Source organism: Pangasianodon hypophthalmus, chromosome 12 (genome assembly GCF_027358585.1).
Source record: "Pangasianodon hypophthalmus isolate fPanHyp1 chromosome 12, fPanHyp1.pri, whole genome shotgun sequence".
Taxonomy (NCBI): domain Eukaryota; kingdom Metazoa; phylum Chordata; class Actinopteri; order Siluriformes; family Pangasiidae; genus Pangasianodon; species Pangasianodon hypophthalmus.
Genome location: NC_069721.1, coordinates 16,801,963 through 16,817,408, shown reverse-complemented (window position 1 = coordinate 16,817,408; position 15,446 = coordinate 16,801,963). Strand labels below are relative to the sequence as shown.

General features: G+C 38.3%; 2 protein-coding genes and 1 long non-coding RNA gene across 5 annotated transcripts; 2 read left to right on the top strand and 1 right to left on the bottom strand.

Moving 5' to 3' along the window:
- Positions 1-67: 67 nt before the first annotated feature.
- On the top strand, positions 68-996 carry LOC113527212 (uncharacterized). Its single transcript, XR_003402852.3, has 2 exons — positions 68-501; positions 845-996. It is a non-coding gene; the product is annotated as an uncharacterized LOC113527212 (long non-coding RNA).
- Positions 997-2,121: 1,125 nt separating this feature from the next.
- narf (nuclear prelamin A recognition factor) lies at positions 2,122-10,878 on the bottom strand. 3 transcript variants are annotated; one of them, XM_034309425.2, is made up of 13 exons: positions 10,524-10,861; positions 10,192-10,411; positions 9,675-9,745; positions 9,503-9,568; positions 8,997-9,122; positions 8,755-8,887; positions 8,420-8,554; positions 7,264-7,382; positions 6,320-6,449; positions 4,693-4,765; positions 3,951-4,088; positions 3,651-3,808; positions 2,122-2,837 (listed from the first exon to the last, which is right to left on the bottom strand). In XM_034309425.2, the coding sequence occupies exons 3-13, from the start codon at positions 9,729-9,731 to the stop codon at positions 2,587-2,589; spliced, it is 1,386 nt and encodes a 461-aa protein (XP_034165316.1). In that variant the 5' UTR covers positions 9,732-9,745; positions 10,192-10,411; positions 10,524-10,861; the 3' UTR covers positions 2,122-2,586. The 3 variants fall into 3 exon arrangements, with proteins under 3 accessions (XP_034165316.1, XP_034165318.1, XP_026770590.1); XM_034309427.2 differs by lacking the exon at positions 10,192-10,411 and having other exon boundaries at positions 10,751-10,878; XM_026914789.3 differs by having other exon boundaries at positions 10,192-10,861.
- A 134-nt stretch (positions 10,879-11,012) lies between these two features.
- On the top strand, positions 11,013-14,199 carry LOC113527156 (cytochrome b-245 chaperone 1 homolog). Its single transcript, XM_026914712.3, has 7 exons — positions 11,013-11,161; positions 11,505-11,592; positions 11,686-11,727; positions 12,619-12,692; positions 12,804-12,900; positions 13,008-13,152; positions 13,411-14,199. The coding sequence occupies exons 2-7, from the start codon at positions 11,505-11,507 to the stop codon at positions 13,595-13,597; spliced, it is 633 nt and encodes a 210-aa protein (XP_026770513.1). The 5' UTR covers positions 11,013-11,161; the 3' UTR covers positions 13,598-14,199.
- The last annotated feature ends 1,247 nt before the right edge of the window (positions 14,200-15,446 follow it).

Sequence of the window (15,446 nt, the reverse complement as noted above, 5' to 3'; positions counted from 1 at the left end):
AACTACTCTCTCCAAAATAGTATGGTATTTGAGGTATGCCATGTCTCTACTGACGTATCACTTATGATGTGGCCTGATTTTTATTTGTTTGTTTGTTTGTGCCTATGTATGTATGTATGTATGTATAAGAAAGAAAGAAAGAAAGAAAGAAAGTGAACATACAAGGAAAGTGTCTATTATTTAAAATGTTATTAAAGTTATTAAAAGACTCAAATATTACCTACAGTTGAGTGCAAATATTTGCACACTCTTACGTCATTTCGTTTGAATTTTATTAACGTCTCTTTATCACAAGTAACAAAAAACAGTCAAATGGCATACATTAAGATATTAATAGTCAAACAATCAAAATTCATGTCATATAAATGTGGATTTTTTTTGTTTCCCCACTTACCCCTAAGTGCTTGTTCAGGATTTTAGACTTTTTCAGTTATATTTCCACTCAGAATGCTGTTCTGTAAACATCTGGATCTCTTTTACCCTTCTCCACATCTGTAAAAGGTGAGTATTTGCTGTTGTGGGGCTTGTGAGGGCTGTTTTACTGATTGACTGCTCACAGCAAATCCTTCAGCCTGTTTGAACTTTTAATGTCTCAAGACCTAACTTTTTTTGTTGTTGTTTTGTAAAGCACCTTGATGTACACTTTAAATAAATTAACTAGAGCATGGTGATGGGGATGCAAACTTTCAACCTTACTATTATACCTTACTGATTACTTAATTGCTTACATGTTGTAATGGGTTTTCAATAGGAAACTGCAATAAAATGAACATGGATTTTCTGGGGATGGGGGATAAACTGAGGTATAAGAGGTATAATTTTCTTTTTTTTTTTTTTCACCCAGAAACCAATAAGGATGCAAACTTTCAACTTTTTCTGACAGCTCAGTCTCATGGAGGTGAAGGAATCCTGAAAACTTTTAAGGGTCATTTGACTAATGTGTAACCAAGCCATATCTGTACTTTTTAACATAACAATAAAAGTCATATAAGAATAGTTACTCTGATTTGAGATATTGATCTCTTAAAGAGAATCATGATGCACATTTACACTGAGTCTCCCCACCCAAATAGATCTTTAGCCTTTCAGTGTTAACAGGGCAGGAAAAAAAAGATAAATCCCACTGATAGTGGTTACACATTATCTTAACTCTCATCATACGACCAGGGTTCAGCCAACACACCCAACACAAGTTATAATCCTGCATCAGTCTAACAAATGGTGTGTGGTCATACAAGCAGAATCACTCTGAGCACAGGGACATACTGCGCCATCTGTTATTCAGTGCACTTATAATAGGCATCTTAGTAGCAACAATGTGAAATCTAAGCTTGTGCAAATATGAATTAAGTGAACACTCTACGCTTTCTCATACAGTCTGTTTAACTTTAGGTATACTGATGAGTACTGCCGAGTGCTTCAGTGTGTGAAAGGATAAAGATCAGCTTCATCAAAGAGCATGACAAATAAAAATAAGGTTAAATGATCCATGATAAATCATGAAGTCCAGCTCACTAATACTAACCTTCTGTCTATTTCAAAAGCAGATCAAACACAGGTGCCTGCTAGGCCAGGAGTTTTTAATCACAGGGACACACATTGCCATCATGTGGCGATATTCAGAATTCATTTTCAACCACCAATTTCTCTACCAACAAATTTAAAGAATGACTGTAAACAGATAAGTGCAAAAGTTTACATCCCCCATGGTTTATGGATGTAAAAATGTACTTCTATTTTACAATTCATCTGCAACTAAATTATGGGTGTACCCCTTTATGTAACAAGACAATAAACAGGAAAAAAAAAAAGTTTCACAAATTAAGTTTTATCATAACTCTATCTGCTTCCAGTTATAACAGAGGTCAAGAAGAATGGGGAAGAATTTTACAGCTGAGGATCCAAAGGCTGTTTAGTGGAAGTAGATACAAAAAACTTTGGAGGCAGTAAGGCATACAGAATATTAAATAATATATGAAACCAAAATGTCTTCTGCATATAAAATGAATGTCTTTCCTTCATTTTGTTCTGAGGGTATGCAAACTTTTTCATTCAAATATACTTGCTAAGTATTGTAGATCCTTGGTAGATGAAATTAGAATAATATTCCAGGACAAGCAATTGACTTTTATGGTTTATAAACCATATACAGTTTTATAAAAATAATAATTGTGAGGGTAATTATTTCAGTGTATACATTTTTATTATGCTCTGGCACCAATAACCAGTAAACATTTTAGCACTTTTTGCACTTTGTTATTTTAGGAACAATCCCAGACAGGCACTAATAGTCCATGTAACCCGAAGCTATGATTAATTAAATAATGGTCTAATGTTATTGCGCTTACTCTAAGATTAAAAGACATATGACATCATGATATCCCTTATTCATTGATCATCAGGAAAGTTACATAACTTAAAAACGCAGATGTGTGATTGGCTGCTAAGTCTCCTAGGTCACATGTCTCCTATAACAGGAAGTCTTTCATAGCCACATCCTGATCTTTACTTGGATCCTTTTGTTTGCCAGCTGTGAAACTCTGCTCTGACATACAGAAATAAAACAGGTCCCTTTTCTGGCCTCCTTCACCACTGTATATCAGGACCAGGGGTGTTTGAGGGTGACTGTGTGTGGTTGTTGTAATGAGTGTGGAGAGTCTGCTGGACACGTGGAGAGCCCTCTCCCTCCAGCCAGTCCTCATAGAGACGTTGGACTTCAGGGTTGGCTTCAGGAAGCCGGACGGACAGAGAGCTGTACACTTCCTCCATCTGCTGGACCAGAGCTCGATCAGGCCTTCCTCCTTCTCCCTCTGCCTGTCCGCGCCCACTCAAACAACCTGACACACAAAGCAGTCATGAAGAGCTGTTCATGCCTATTCATACAGATTCAGTTGTAGAATTTGCATGGAAAGTAGAGCAACGTAAAAAATGTCCTGGCTGAACTGAAAAGGGGTCTGTATTGCCTGTCATCAAGGAGGTCATTTTAAATGCATGCAGCATTTTCACTATAAACTATGAATAACTTGTGTATCAAGTTATTTTGACTTCTAAAATAATTGTAATTTAGATATATAATAATAAACATGACTTTACATTAAGCTTAAATATATATTGACACCCTAACTAGAAGGCAAAAATAACATGCTGATCATGAGACCCGTCCTGTATAAGACCACATACAGTGCTATACATAAGTATGTATTTTATTTGTAAATAAGTTTGCAAATTATATTGATTACCCCTTCAATACTATGGGTTATTTTGTGTAGATTTATGATATATAATTACAGCAATTTCAGTTCGAAGTTGTAACAATACAAAAAAGGCACTGTATATGGGTCAAAGACAAATAAAAGAAATATTATTAAAAAAATATTATAAAATATACCACAGAGACTGGTTTATACTATTATTATGGTAGATTTCTAAAAAAACATTTAATAAAATTGTAAATTGTGTACCATTATTCGGAATGACAATTTTATTTCGCTGTTAAATATGTAAATTATTCCTTTTAAAAGTGGAATATTGTAATAATATTTATACATAATAATGTGCTCATAATTGAACATCCTTCACATGCAAAATAAATAAATAAAACAAGCTCCTCAGATATCTCAGTTTAAACCCTCACTGAAATACATTCATACCTCCAGGACAGGACAGAACCTCCACTAGCTGGTAGGGCACTTTGCCTTTCCGCATGCGGTGCACGAGAGTCTGAATGTTCCGGAAACCGTAGACTGCAGCAAACTGAAGCAGTGTCTCTCCATCACGCTCTAGCACCACCTCCTGGAAGTCTCGGTTCCTAGCAGAAACATAGCACATGGCAGGAAATGATGACAGATAGACTCACAATATGTCACAAGTTGAACTAAATGTAAATAACAGGATTATAAGAATTCTCATTTCCCATTTATATACGTTTCCTAGATGACTGTTTGACTCACCTGAGTGTCTTGTATACAATCTCATTAACATCCAGGCCAAAGAGCTCTTTGGCAGCATATTTTAAAATGTGTTCTAGAAAGCCTTCAGAGCCTCGACCCTCATGCCTCATCAAGCTTGTGTCATTGATCTCACCAAACCTGTCACAGACACACACACACACACACACACAAAATTGTGAATGTAAACCATAACATGCCAGATCACTTAATACCAAAGCAGATTTTATGCCATCAAAACAACACTAAGACAGCACCATTGATAACGAGTTATGACTTGTATAATGTATGGTGTTGTCTAACATCAAAACCTGAATCAATAGCATTTGACTGTAGGGTTAACATAGTAAGCTGGTATGACGATGATCAATTTCTCTTTTCCTTTCTGCAATTTCATTTATCAGTCAGCACCTAAAACCACTATGAAGTATATAAATTCCTTCAGTCTTAAAGAAACTCTATCCAAATGTGAAATTTACACTATTTTCCTACCCCAAATGTCATCCATAATGTGTGAACATTGCTTCTTTAGTGCTGCACTGGAGAACTAAGACACATAACTTCGGAAGACATCGACTTAAATTACTTATTAAAACAATTAGCTCCATAACGCAAGAACAACACTTAAGAAACAAGTGTTGAACAACAAATGCCCCTTGCTCTGTCTTTCAGTTCCTGAGATTAAGTTACTTCCTCAGAGCAAACATTAACCACAGTAAACGTTACTGTAATCTTACACACTTACACATGGTCCAGAGGAACAGGTTCAACGTCCTCCACAGAGACATTACTCTGCTCCATCATGTGCAGAATTTCCACTGAAATAACACAAGTACAACTTTAATTATAAACGAGAACACGAGGTACCTAGTGACACATGCGCGATTATACCACAGTGCTGAATCTGATTGGTCAGAAGGTTGATTAATTATCTATAATAGCAGCTCCGACAGTAGTGTCAGCTAGAACATAAATGTAAAAGTTTATAATAAACTTGGGCTTGTTCTAATATGTTATCATTTCATTCACAGGAACTTGTGCGCTACAAAATATAAGTCTAATAATAAATGAATTAATAAGCATTAATATTTAATAAAGAAAAATGTATAATCATTGAGATGGAGAAGCTTTCTTTAAGATTTATAATTGGAGGCTTGTGTTTCAGCTCTTTGTAGCACTCTCTGTAACAGAGGATTTTGTACTTCTTAGTTCTCGGTTACATGAAAGGCAGCCTTTTTTGTCTCAGATCCATAACATAACACAGTTTAACATTAAATGTCACTAAACGGGTAAAAAGTATTATGTGTCTTTTAAAGAACTGTTAGTTTTGGGAAATTGCTGTGGTATAAGAAGAATTAAATATTTTGGGGTATGCTGTTAAAGAAATAAAACAAATAAAGCTGCTGGACAATGATTCTTGGAAAAAAGCTATTCATTCATCCATCCATCTTTAGTAACCACTTTATCCTGAACCGGGTCATGGTGAATCTGGAGTCCATCCCCTCAACACTGGGCTTAAAAGCAAGAGAATTCACCCTAATTGGGATGCCAGTCCATCACTGGGCACCATGCACACACTCATTGGCACACACTCAAAAATTGCTTGGTTAAAAGCGGCTAGTGAGGGTTGACAGAGCACCTTCCTAACACTGCGGTATTTTCAATTCAGTGCACTGGGTATGCTTCTCTACCTAACCTAGGGTTACCATAACCATAAGGGTAGTAACAGTAACTCTGCTTCACTAAACAATCCCATCACTGATTGTTTTCCTGTAACAGCACACCCTGTCGTGTTGTATTACTTACTTAACAGGAAACAGTACACAAACAGTATTATTACACCTCTTGTGTCACTCTTTAACAAAGAAAATCAGTCAGCTGATTACTGTGAACACAGTCTGGAGTTCTGCAATAGCAAAAGAGTGCAAAAGATGGAAAAGAGTCAAGCTTGCCTCAGAATAAACTCTGACTGTCTTCCTGTTCATTCAGCTCTAGCAGAAAAGTATTTAAGTGTGTATGTTTGTCAAACCTGGACAGATATATGATTCACTACAATGAATCAAATTTTTTGAGATAATACTTTGTCTCCACTGAAAATATTATATATATATCTGATTAACAACATAGTCTGTAGGACTGATAATCACATTTCCTAGGTGGCAATGATGTAGTTTACCAGTTTAATATCCTTGAAATATTCACAAGTGTTACAAAGGTTACAGTGCTCCAGACATAATACCTAATAAGGCAGTTTCACAGGTGAAGGACAGAGGCACAAAAAAAAAATCCATAGTGACTCAGCGGATTCAACGAATGTCTAACGTTACACTTTTTATATTTGGAAGAACAGCACAGATTTCTGGATCTCTTACCTGATGTAAGCACACAGTCCACATCTCTTGTCTGGAGCAAGCTGTTGTAAAACTCTTCTCGCACCGCTTCCAGCTTTTTATCGAAGCAGGGAGCCACCACCACATGGTACACCTGATCTGGGCTCAGCTTCTGCCAAGACACAACACAGGATTCATTCAAGCAACCGGTAATGTTCCTCCACAATTAATGCAGGCATGTAAGGAAAAGTACAGACCAGCGTGATGGTAAGCAACTCACTGCTGTGCGTGTCAAATAAAGAAAAAACACCACTTATATACACCCATATACATAAATACATACAATCACTGGCCACTTTATTAGGAACTCCTGTACACCTGCACATTCATACAGACATCCAGTCAGCCCATCATGTGGCAACAGGGCAGTGCATAAAATCGTGCAGATGCAGATGCAAGAGCTTCAGTGAATGTTCACATTAACTGTCACTTTAACTGTGGCATGGTTATTGGTGCAAGATGGGCTGGTTTGAGTATTGCAGAAACTGCTGATCTCCTGGGATTTTCACACACAACATTCTGTAGAGTTTACACAGAATGGCGCGAAAAACAAAAAATATCCAGTGAGTGGCAGTTCTGTGGGCAGAAATGCCTTATTAATGAGAGGAGACAAGAGGGAATGGTTCGAGCTAACAGGAAGGCTACGGTAACTCAAATAACCACTCCTTACAACTGTGGTGAGCAGAAACGCATCTCAGAACACACAACCAAAATTAGACAGTTAAGGATTGGAAAAAGGCCAGGCAATGTTTTTCAATCTTCAGCTATCCAGTTTCAGTGAACCTGTGCGCGCTCAAGACTCAGATATCTGTATAATGACCATTAATAATAACTATAAGTTAAAGATAAACCAAGAAGTTGTGCCAATTATATTTAAATCAGGAAAGGGATTCAGACAAATCACTGTGAATCTACGGGAAGCTAACCTGCTGTCTGGTGAAGTAGTCTTTGATCAGAGAGCCCATGACCTGCTGAGGTGACCTCGCTGTACAGATGTGCGGAGTCACCAGACTTCCCAGCACATGCTCTGCATAACGGATCCATCCTAATAAAACACAAACACACACACTCAAACAGTTAGTTAACCCAGAACAGGGCAGCGGTTATATCAAATGAGTGATTGTGTGCTCTGTCAGGAAAGCACATTATACTATCATCACTATACTCAGTGCGTTATGTACTCAGGGGTGGACAAATCAGATGTCTGGCTACCTGGAAAAAGAAGATTAAATATGTGGGCTATAAGATTTTTATTCATAGTTCAGCAGGCTTGGTAGCTTAGTAATCATCAGCATCTTTTATTCTCTCGTACCACCAGAAAACTAGTACTTGGAATCTCGCATAACTTTTATCTGCAATGTGAAGAACAACCACCACAGCTCACAGCCAAACATCAGCCAATAACTTGCTGACTTTTTGTCGAGGGCAGAAAGATGATATGCTACATCAGACACTTTCTTACAAAAGGATAATGACCATGACCGAGTCGTACCCTGTGCAGGAATTTATATATTCCTTTGTGTCTGCATTAATGCGCTGAACTAGCTAACTAGCTCACTATATTTAAGTACCACTTTTTAGCCTAGTCTTTTAGGTTTCTGGGCAGACAGACGATAGGACTGGGCAGTACATTACCACTAGTTAGTCAGCTAGCTAATGGATTTATGAGTTGTTCCCTACTAGAAGATTCACAAAGGGAAAGAGTTTACACTGAGGCAGAATTAAGGTTCTAACTATCTCTATGGAAGGGTGTGAGACTAGAAATGCTATTTATCTCACAACAGCAGGATGCCTTGTCTATCTCAACTCAGCCACGCCCCAAAAGAAGCGTGTTCATCACATACACACACAAAAGAAGAGTGTTCATCACATACACACACAAAAAAGCATCACACTGTAACACTTATTTACTTTTCATTATAAATGACACCAAAACGTTCCAAAGCCAAGAAAGACTAATTATTTAAAGACAGAATGATTATATCCAAATGTGGTACTCTTGGAATTATTCTTAGCTACACTTTGTAGAACATGGACGCACGTATAAACATAATATCACCACACTCGTGAGAATCAGTTTACCTGGACATGAGGAGGTGAACATTGGCATAGCATAGACATCACTATGTCTGCGTCGATAGCGCTGTACAAACTCCCTCTGACTCTCCAGAATGCTGAAGCTAGCAGCCAGTGTTGTGTCAAACACATATTTCACTCCTGAAGACAAAGAAAAAAAAAAAAAAAAAAAAACATCTCTAGCTTTCCTTCTGGACATGAAAACACACCACTGAGCCACTGATCCTGTACCTGTCATACACTGCCACATGCACTTATATTTAAAAACAAAGGGTTGCATAAAGGTTTAAAACTAATAGGAAATGAGAAGCAACAATGTGCAACATGGCAGGCAGACTCACCCACACTCTTTAGGAAGCCACACAGCTTTTGCGCAGCCACCGCAACGTCCAGATGAAATTTCACAGCAAAAAATGGCAATGATTGAGGACACACAGACACCACCAGGACTTTGTGCTTCGAGGTATCACATTTCTGTCTCACACACACACACACACACCAGTATGAGATCCGATCACGTCATAAACCTCCTGAGACGGTTTTAAGGAAAGACATCATGGCAACAGTCCAAGATGTTTGCTACCTTATTGAGTGCGAGAACATGGTTGATCTCCTGCAGGCTCTGTTGGGAGATTTTCTGGGTCTCTTCCTCAGACACACAGCCTTCGCAGGAGAGACACGCGCTCAGCAGCGCAGGCTGACCACTCACCTGGGAAGTACATCATAACAAATAGGTTAGACAGAGAAAGCAGTACTTTTAGACAGACATCCCTAAACAGAAAGGAATTTTTATAGACATCTGATCCCTACTTAGACACAAAAATGGTAATAATCCATGCAAAATATTTACCCATAGTCATCTGGCAAGCATGTAGCAAAACTACTGAGGGTTGTAGACCAACTATATTAGATACTAGGACTTTAATCAGTAAGCTACCACCACCAGGTATTAATTATTCACATTATTTTGCAAAAGACATCTGTAGAAAGAAGTTTCCAGAGATTGTGGGATTGTTATCATCAAAAACAGAAAAACAGGAAGCAGTACATTCCTACAGATTAGAAAGATATTTAAGAAAAAGGCGTCACCTCTCCATTGGCAACATCTCCGTCTTGCAGTGAACTTACAGCTTCATCGCTCTGTTTCTTCTTGCACTATGAAACAAAACTGAAAGTTAGAATAAGCATGTCACTGTACCAGACTGAAGCCTGTGTAAATGGATCTCATAATTTAAGCATGTTCTCAAGCAAGCTGTATTACCTGTTTAGTGCAATTTTCACATTTCTCCTTTCTCTTTGTGCTGATATCCTCAGACATTGTGCAAGAAATCCCTGCAAAAAGGAAGCACAAGCGATGGCAGAAATGAGTTCATCTAGCTGTGGATGATCATCTAAAAGTCAGGGCTGAAACTAAAACATCTTCCCATCCACCCATCCATCCATCATGGGATGGGACTTCAGATCCTGTGAAGTAACTGTGTAATGATATCTCATGGGAAGGAGAAAGTGCTCTCCTGAACCCTACTGCCATCACATAAAACATATATTAAGACAAAGCAGAAAGCAAGTGTCTGATAATTAAAGGTTCCCACGACAGGTTTGACCATGATTGCTGTTTTGTTTCTGCCAGGAATAAAGAGAAGCAAGATGATGATGCATCTTCTCATTATGTCTTCAAGTAGCAGATGACAGATGGATTACTGGTTAATTATAAGGAGAAGATGTTAATGATGATGATGATGAGAAAGTAGCAGCAATGTGTGGTTTGGGGTTGTTACCTATAAGACAGGCAGCTCCTCGAGTAAGAACCAAAAAAGCAACGTTTTAGATCCCAGTTAGACTTGGAAATCAGTTATCCTTCTCTTCTTACAGTACGTAAATCCAGTTTAGAGGAAAGAGACATTAAAGCAGCCCAATGCAAACACCAAACCGCCTCAAACACTGAGGATAGCGTCCGAGCAGGAACTCTGCACGTGAGCTGCGCGAGGTCCAAATGTTCTTCATAAAGAAGTTCAGAGGTTAAAGTCACATAGCAGAGAGTCATGTAACAACTAGCTCATTCAGACTCATCGAAATTCGCCAAAAAATAAAATACCAAACTCCATGATACCTTGACACAATATCACACTTCATTGTCCTTTAGCTCGGACAGCGCGCATGCGCCAATCCGCATTGCTTCTCTCTCTCTTTCTCTCTCTTTCTTTCTGTCTCGCGCTCTCGCACGCGCATCTACGTCATTGTTTCACTAACAAAAACAAAATAAATCTTTTTATTTCGAATTAATAACGGTACACAAAGTATCCGCTTTATATATAAGTCTATTTCAAGCAAACTAACCAAAAATAATTTATTCCATGAGCTTCCTCTAGAGTCTAGACGGCGCTTTGTAACATTGGTCAAATCTCCATTTGGTTCTTGACTCTTTCTTCGAGTACACTTGAAGAGTGTATAGGAGTAACAATCTTCACGCCCTTAAATAGCGCACTACAACCTCAATAACGAGCCGTTTGGGAAACAGCCGTTGTACCTTTCGAGTGAGAATATTTATGGGTGGAGCTTCGAGGAGGCGGAGCTTCAAAATGTCACCATCCAATCACAATCCACTGCGCTTTGGCGGAAGTTGGGAATCCCCGAAATTGGCTTTCCAGAAACGTATGGACCAGCAGAAAACATCTATTATCATAATAAAGTCTGTTATTTCGTGGATTCGACAGTTTCGGTTCACGGACACTTTAAAGACTTGATAAGGTGAGTTGTTTTTTTTCGGTTACTTCCGGTTTCTGCAGTCCCACCGTCGTGACCACATCTGATCCGGGGTCTATACGAGACACTGGTGTGGGTGTTGTCCTTCCCATCATACTCACTGTATACATGTTTTCATGTCTTAAAAACTATTGCAGTTCTGTCTGTGTATTTTCCTCATGTGCAAGCGTCAGTGCTTTGTAGTAGAACTAATCTACTTAATATCTTATGCAGTGAAATGAAATAAAATTACTGTTAACTGTGACTGTTAAACAGGAAATTGTGCAACTCTTAAGCACACTCATTGAGTCATGTTATGCAGTTTGAAAACCTGAACATATATTTACAGATGGTGTACATGGTGATTGAGAAGCACACATCTGATCTTCTCCATCTGAAAAGATCACCAGGGATCAGATCTTGGTCTCTGTTTGTTGGTATGAATGGGGGGAAGTTGACATTGTGCAGTTTGCTTACAAGGAACTGCGTATTCTCTTTACATGACATTTGCTGTTTTACTTTTCTTCCAGGGATTGTGTCAGTTGGCCTGGCAGCAGCATATTACAGTTCAGGTAAACATCACTCTGTATGTATATATATATATATATATATATATATATATATATATATATATATATATATATATATATATATGTATGTATATGTATGTGTGTGTGTATATATGTATATGTATATATGTATATGTATATGTATATATGTATATGTATGTATATATACAGGGGTGGATTTAGTCATTTGGGGGCCCTAGGCAAAATATAGGAATGGGGCCTGTTATTTAGCATTATTAATTAAAAAATATATATAATTTGCATTTTTAGGGGGCCCATGGCTTCTGGCGGCCCAAGGCAGTTGCCTACCTTTGCCTAGTGCTAAGTCCGCACCGATATATATATATATGATGTTATTTTTGTATACCCTGTATCATGTAGACTCACCATTGGTGTTGCTGGAATCTTTAAACATTTTAATGTCACTTCTGGGATTTGAAACACCCCACCAACCAAATATAACCTGCTAATATTAGTGCAGTAGTCTGAAAAACTCTGATAAAGCAGCAGAGGACAATTAATGCAAAATTTGTCAGGATAAATGAGCTACAGTCTCTAAATATACACCTACAATACGCAACAATAAGGTGTCTAATAACGTGGCCAAATACAAGGTGTGTTAAATACCCAACAACACTGCTGCACATGATACATTTGTACCATCAACACACATACCACCATGCGACTCCCATGACCGTGTCAGTGTCAGCGTCAGCAGTCTGCCACCCAAATTACATCTGTTTAGCAGTAATCTTGTAGTGATCCTGTTTCATTCAGTAATTGTATACCTGCAAAGTGCATCTAGGTGGACTAGGTGTAAGTTGAAATCACGTTTAAAATGGTTCTGATTTATTTCTTTAATAACAATGTTTCTTTTTCGATCTTACCCTGTAGACAGCGTGTTGTGGAAACTGTTTTACATAACAGGCTGCATATTTGTTGCCTTACAAAACATGGAGGAGTGGGAAGTAAGAGACGCATGATGTCAAGTGTGTGTTTTATCACACACTCGTATTTCTAAGTTACACATTTCTTATTTGCCTATTTAGGAATTGAAGTTGACATTTATTTTTCTACAGGAGGTAACATTTGACAAAAAGAATGGTGTGATTGAACTGAAAACCTTCAGTCTGTATGCAGTGATACTCACACTGTGGAAAAAAGGACAAGAAAAAGGTGTAAATTCTCTTATCCATAACTCTACATTTCTCACATTCTACGTTAAAAGCATATTATTGGCAAAGCAGCAATATTGAAAAATGTTGCTGTTATACCTGTTTCAGTGTTGCTGGATTTGCGGCACTTGCGTGATATAAGTGTTCAAGAGGAGAAGGTGCGCTACCTGGGGACGGGTTATGTACTGGTGCTTCGGATGGCCACTGGATTCTCGCATCCTCTCACTCAGAACGCTACTCTCAGTGGACGCAGGTTAGTGCAAAAACATCTAGATTTGGGTTAAAACTGTGTGCTAACCAAGTTAACCCATTGTATTACATCATTCAACACAAACTCATGAAACACTGTGTATCTGTAACTGTGTTCTTTTTTTCCACAAGTTACTTTTGTGTGTTTTTCTTGGTATGACAAGGGACATTTTCAGTCCCTATGATCCCAAAACAACAAGTATAGCTACAGTAAAGACATGCATCATTTCAATCAAATGTGTTTATGGCTTTTTTTTTTAAGTGATGTGGAGGCACTTTCTACACTTCTGAAGCGCTTCTTGGAACTTGAGGCTTTGCAGCAAAATCTGACTCAGGAAGATGAGGATGAGGAATGCGATGAAGAAGACGATGACTTCGAGCAGCTGGGGATGGAGGGGGACGACGAGAGCAGCGATTCAAGCGATCAGAATGAACATCCAGCTCAGTGACCACTGATCCTATGAACCTGTTTTCGACACTGAACTCTCTTTGACCCTAATTAACAAAACCAAACACTTAGTCTTAAAGATGAGCAGCTACCTGAGAATATTTCCCTTTATATCAGTGCATGAATATTATATCTGTCTTAATGTAATTTTGTGTCTACCTCAGTAAAGATGCCTCACCTAGAATCTCTGGCAATCTCTAAATAGGTAGTGAGTATGGCTAAGTAGTAATAATAGTAATAATAAATAGTAAGAAGAAGATTGTATAGGACATTACATATATTCCAACTGTCTGCTGAAAAGGATTTCCGAATCTCTGTTGCAGAAGAAAGGATGTTCTTTTTTTTTCCTCTGGATGATTTAGGAAGGTAGTACTGCATGATTTTAAATTTTGATTTGATGCACAATCATTCATAAACCCTGACATATGTATGGGTGCTAAAATTTTAAGGGCTTTAAAAAACTGCTAGAAGAGTTATGAGATTGTGTGTATGATGGCAGTTGACATTATTAATTCAAAATAATGATTTTTGGGCTGTGTATATTTGTTGTAAAATATTTTAGCTCAATGTGATCATATTAAAAAAACCAATTTGACGAATATATATTATCAGTATTGCGTGTGTAAATGGAAAGCTTTGAAGTGCAAAATGGGCTAAGGCTCTGTTCAACTTGTACAGTTTTGGTAAAACTAAGCATCTTCCAGGAAAATAAATCAATTGAAATGTCTCAGTTACATCCCCAGGAAATATAAATTTTGCATAACATTCTGAGAACACTTACATTGGCAATGCATAATGATGGGGAAATAGGAGTTCTTCCTGTCTTAATGTCAATGAGGTGAAATGATGTTGGGTATGTACTGTTCATCTGAGAAAAAGAAAAGTGTATTAGCATACATGATATGATCTCAAGTCAAATCAAGTTGATTTATCATTTGCACAGTATGCCAGGACACATGTACATTGAAATGCTTGTAGTGAGGGTAGATTAAGCTGCTCACATGAAAGAACATCATACACACACACACACACACACACACAGTGAAGAGCATAGACAAGTATGTACAATCACAGTACAATAACAAAGTACAACATACAGCACGTTATTGCACTAAAGTTGTGTAAAGTTTCCAAGTGGCAGAAGGGGGAGCAGGGGGAAAAACAAGTGAAAAGTGTGACAAGTGACTTGGTGATACTTGGGACACTGACGACCTGTCTGCAGGCTGTTTAGGAGCTTGATAGCCTACAGGTAAAAGCTGTTCTTTAGTCAGAGAATAAATTGTGTGCTGGGTGACTGAGATCTGAGGTGCTTTTATGTGCTTTTCTCAGGCACCGTGACCAGTGTCCTGTATGGCTGGGAGTTTGTAGCCTGTGATGGGTTCTGCTGTTCTCACCACTCTCTGGAGAGCCTCGCGGTTGTGTGCGGAGCAACTGCTATATCATACATTGATGCACCCAGTTAGGATGTGGGTAGGTGAGGTTTTCTGGGTTCAGTCCAAACAGGCAGACCGTATGATTGTCTTGGTGTGGAGGGACGAGGTGAGGTCATCGGTGACATGGACACTGAGAAGCTTGAAGTTCTCGACTCTTTCCACAGCAGCTCCATTGATGTGTAAGGGAGTGTGTACTCTGCTCTGGGACTTCTTGTAGTCCATTATCTTTTCCTTTGTTTTGCTGATGTTAAGACAGAGGTCACTGTCATGGCAAAATTGTGACACACCTCTGATCTCCTCTCTGTAGGCTGCCTCATCTTCGTTTGTGATGAGGACCAGGACGGTCTCAAACCATCAGAATTAATGCTTTTAGAATTGAAAATGTTGATAATCTGGTTTAATAAGTCATTAAATAAG

Coding starts and splice junctions, on each gene's coding strand:
- narf (XM_034309427.2), bottom strand. CDS start 9,731: ATGTCTGAGGATATCAGCACAAAGAGAAAGGAGAAATGTGAAAATTGC. Junction 4,766..6,319: donor GGACTGTGTGCTTACATCAG/GTAAGAGATCCA, acceptor GTGTTATTTCAG/TGGAAATTCTGCACATGATG. Junction 2,838..3,650: donor GGTTCTGTCCTGTCCTGGAG/GTATGAATGTAT, acceptor TTTGTGTGTCAG/GTTGTTTGAGTGGGCGCGGA.
- LOC113527156 (XM_026914712.3), top strand. CDS start 11,505: ATGGTGTACATGGTGATTGAGAAGCACACATCTGATCTTCTCCATCTG. Junction 12,693..12,803: donor AAAACATGGAGGAGTGGGAA/GTAAGAGACGCA, acceptor ATTTTTCTACAG/GAGGTAACATTTGACAAAAA. Junction 13,153..13,410: donor GCTACTCTCAGTGGACGCAG/GTTAGTGCAAAA, acceptor TTTTTTTTTAAG/TGATGTGGAGGCACTTTCTA.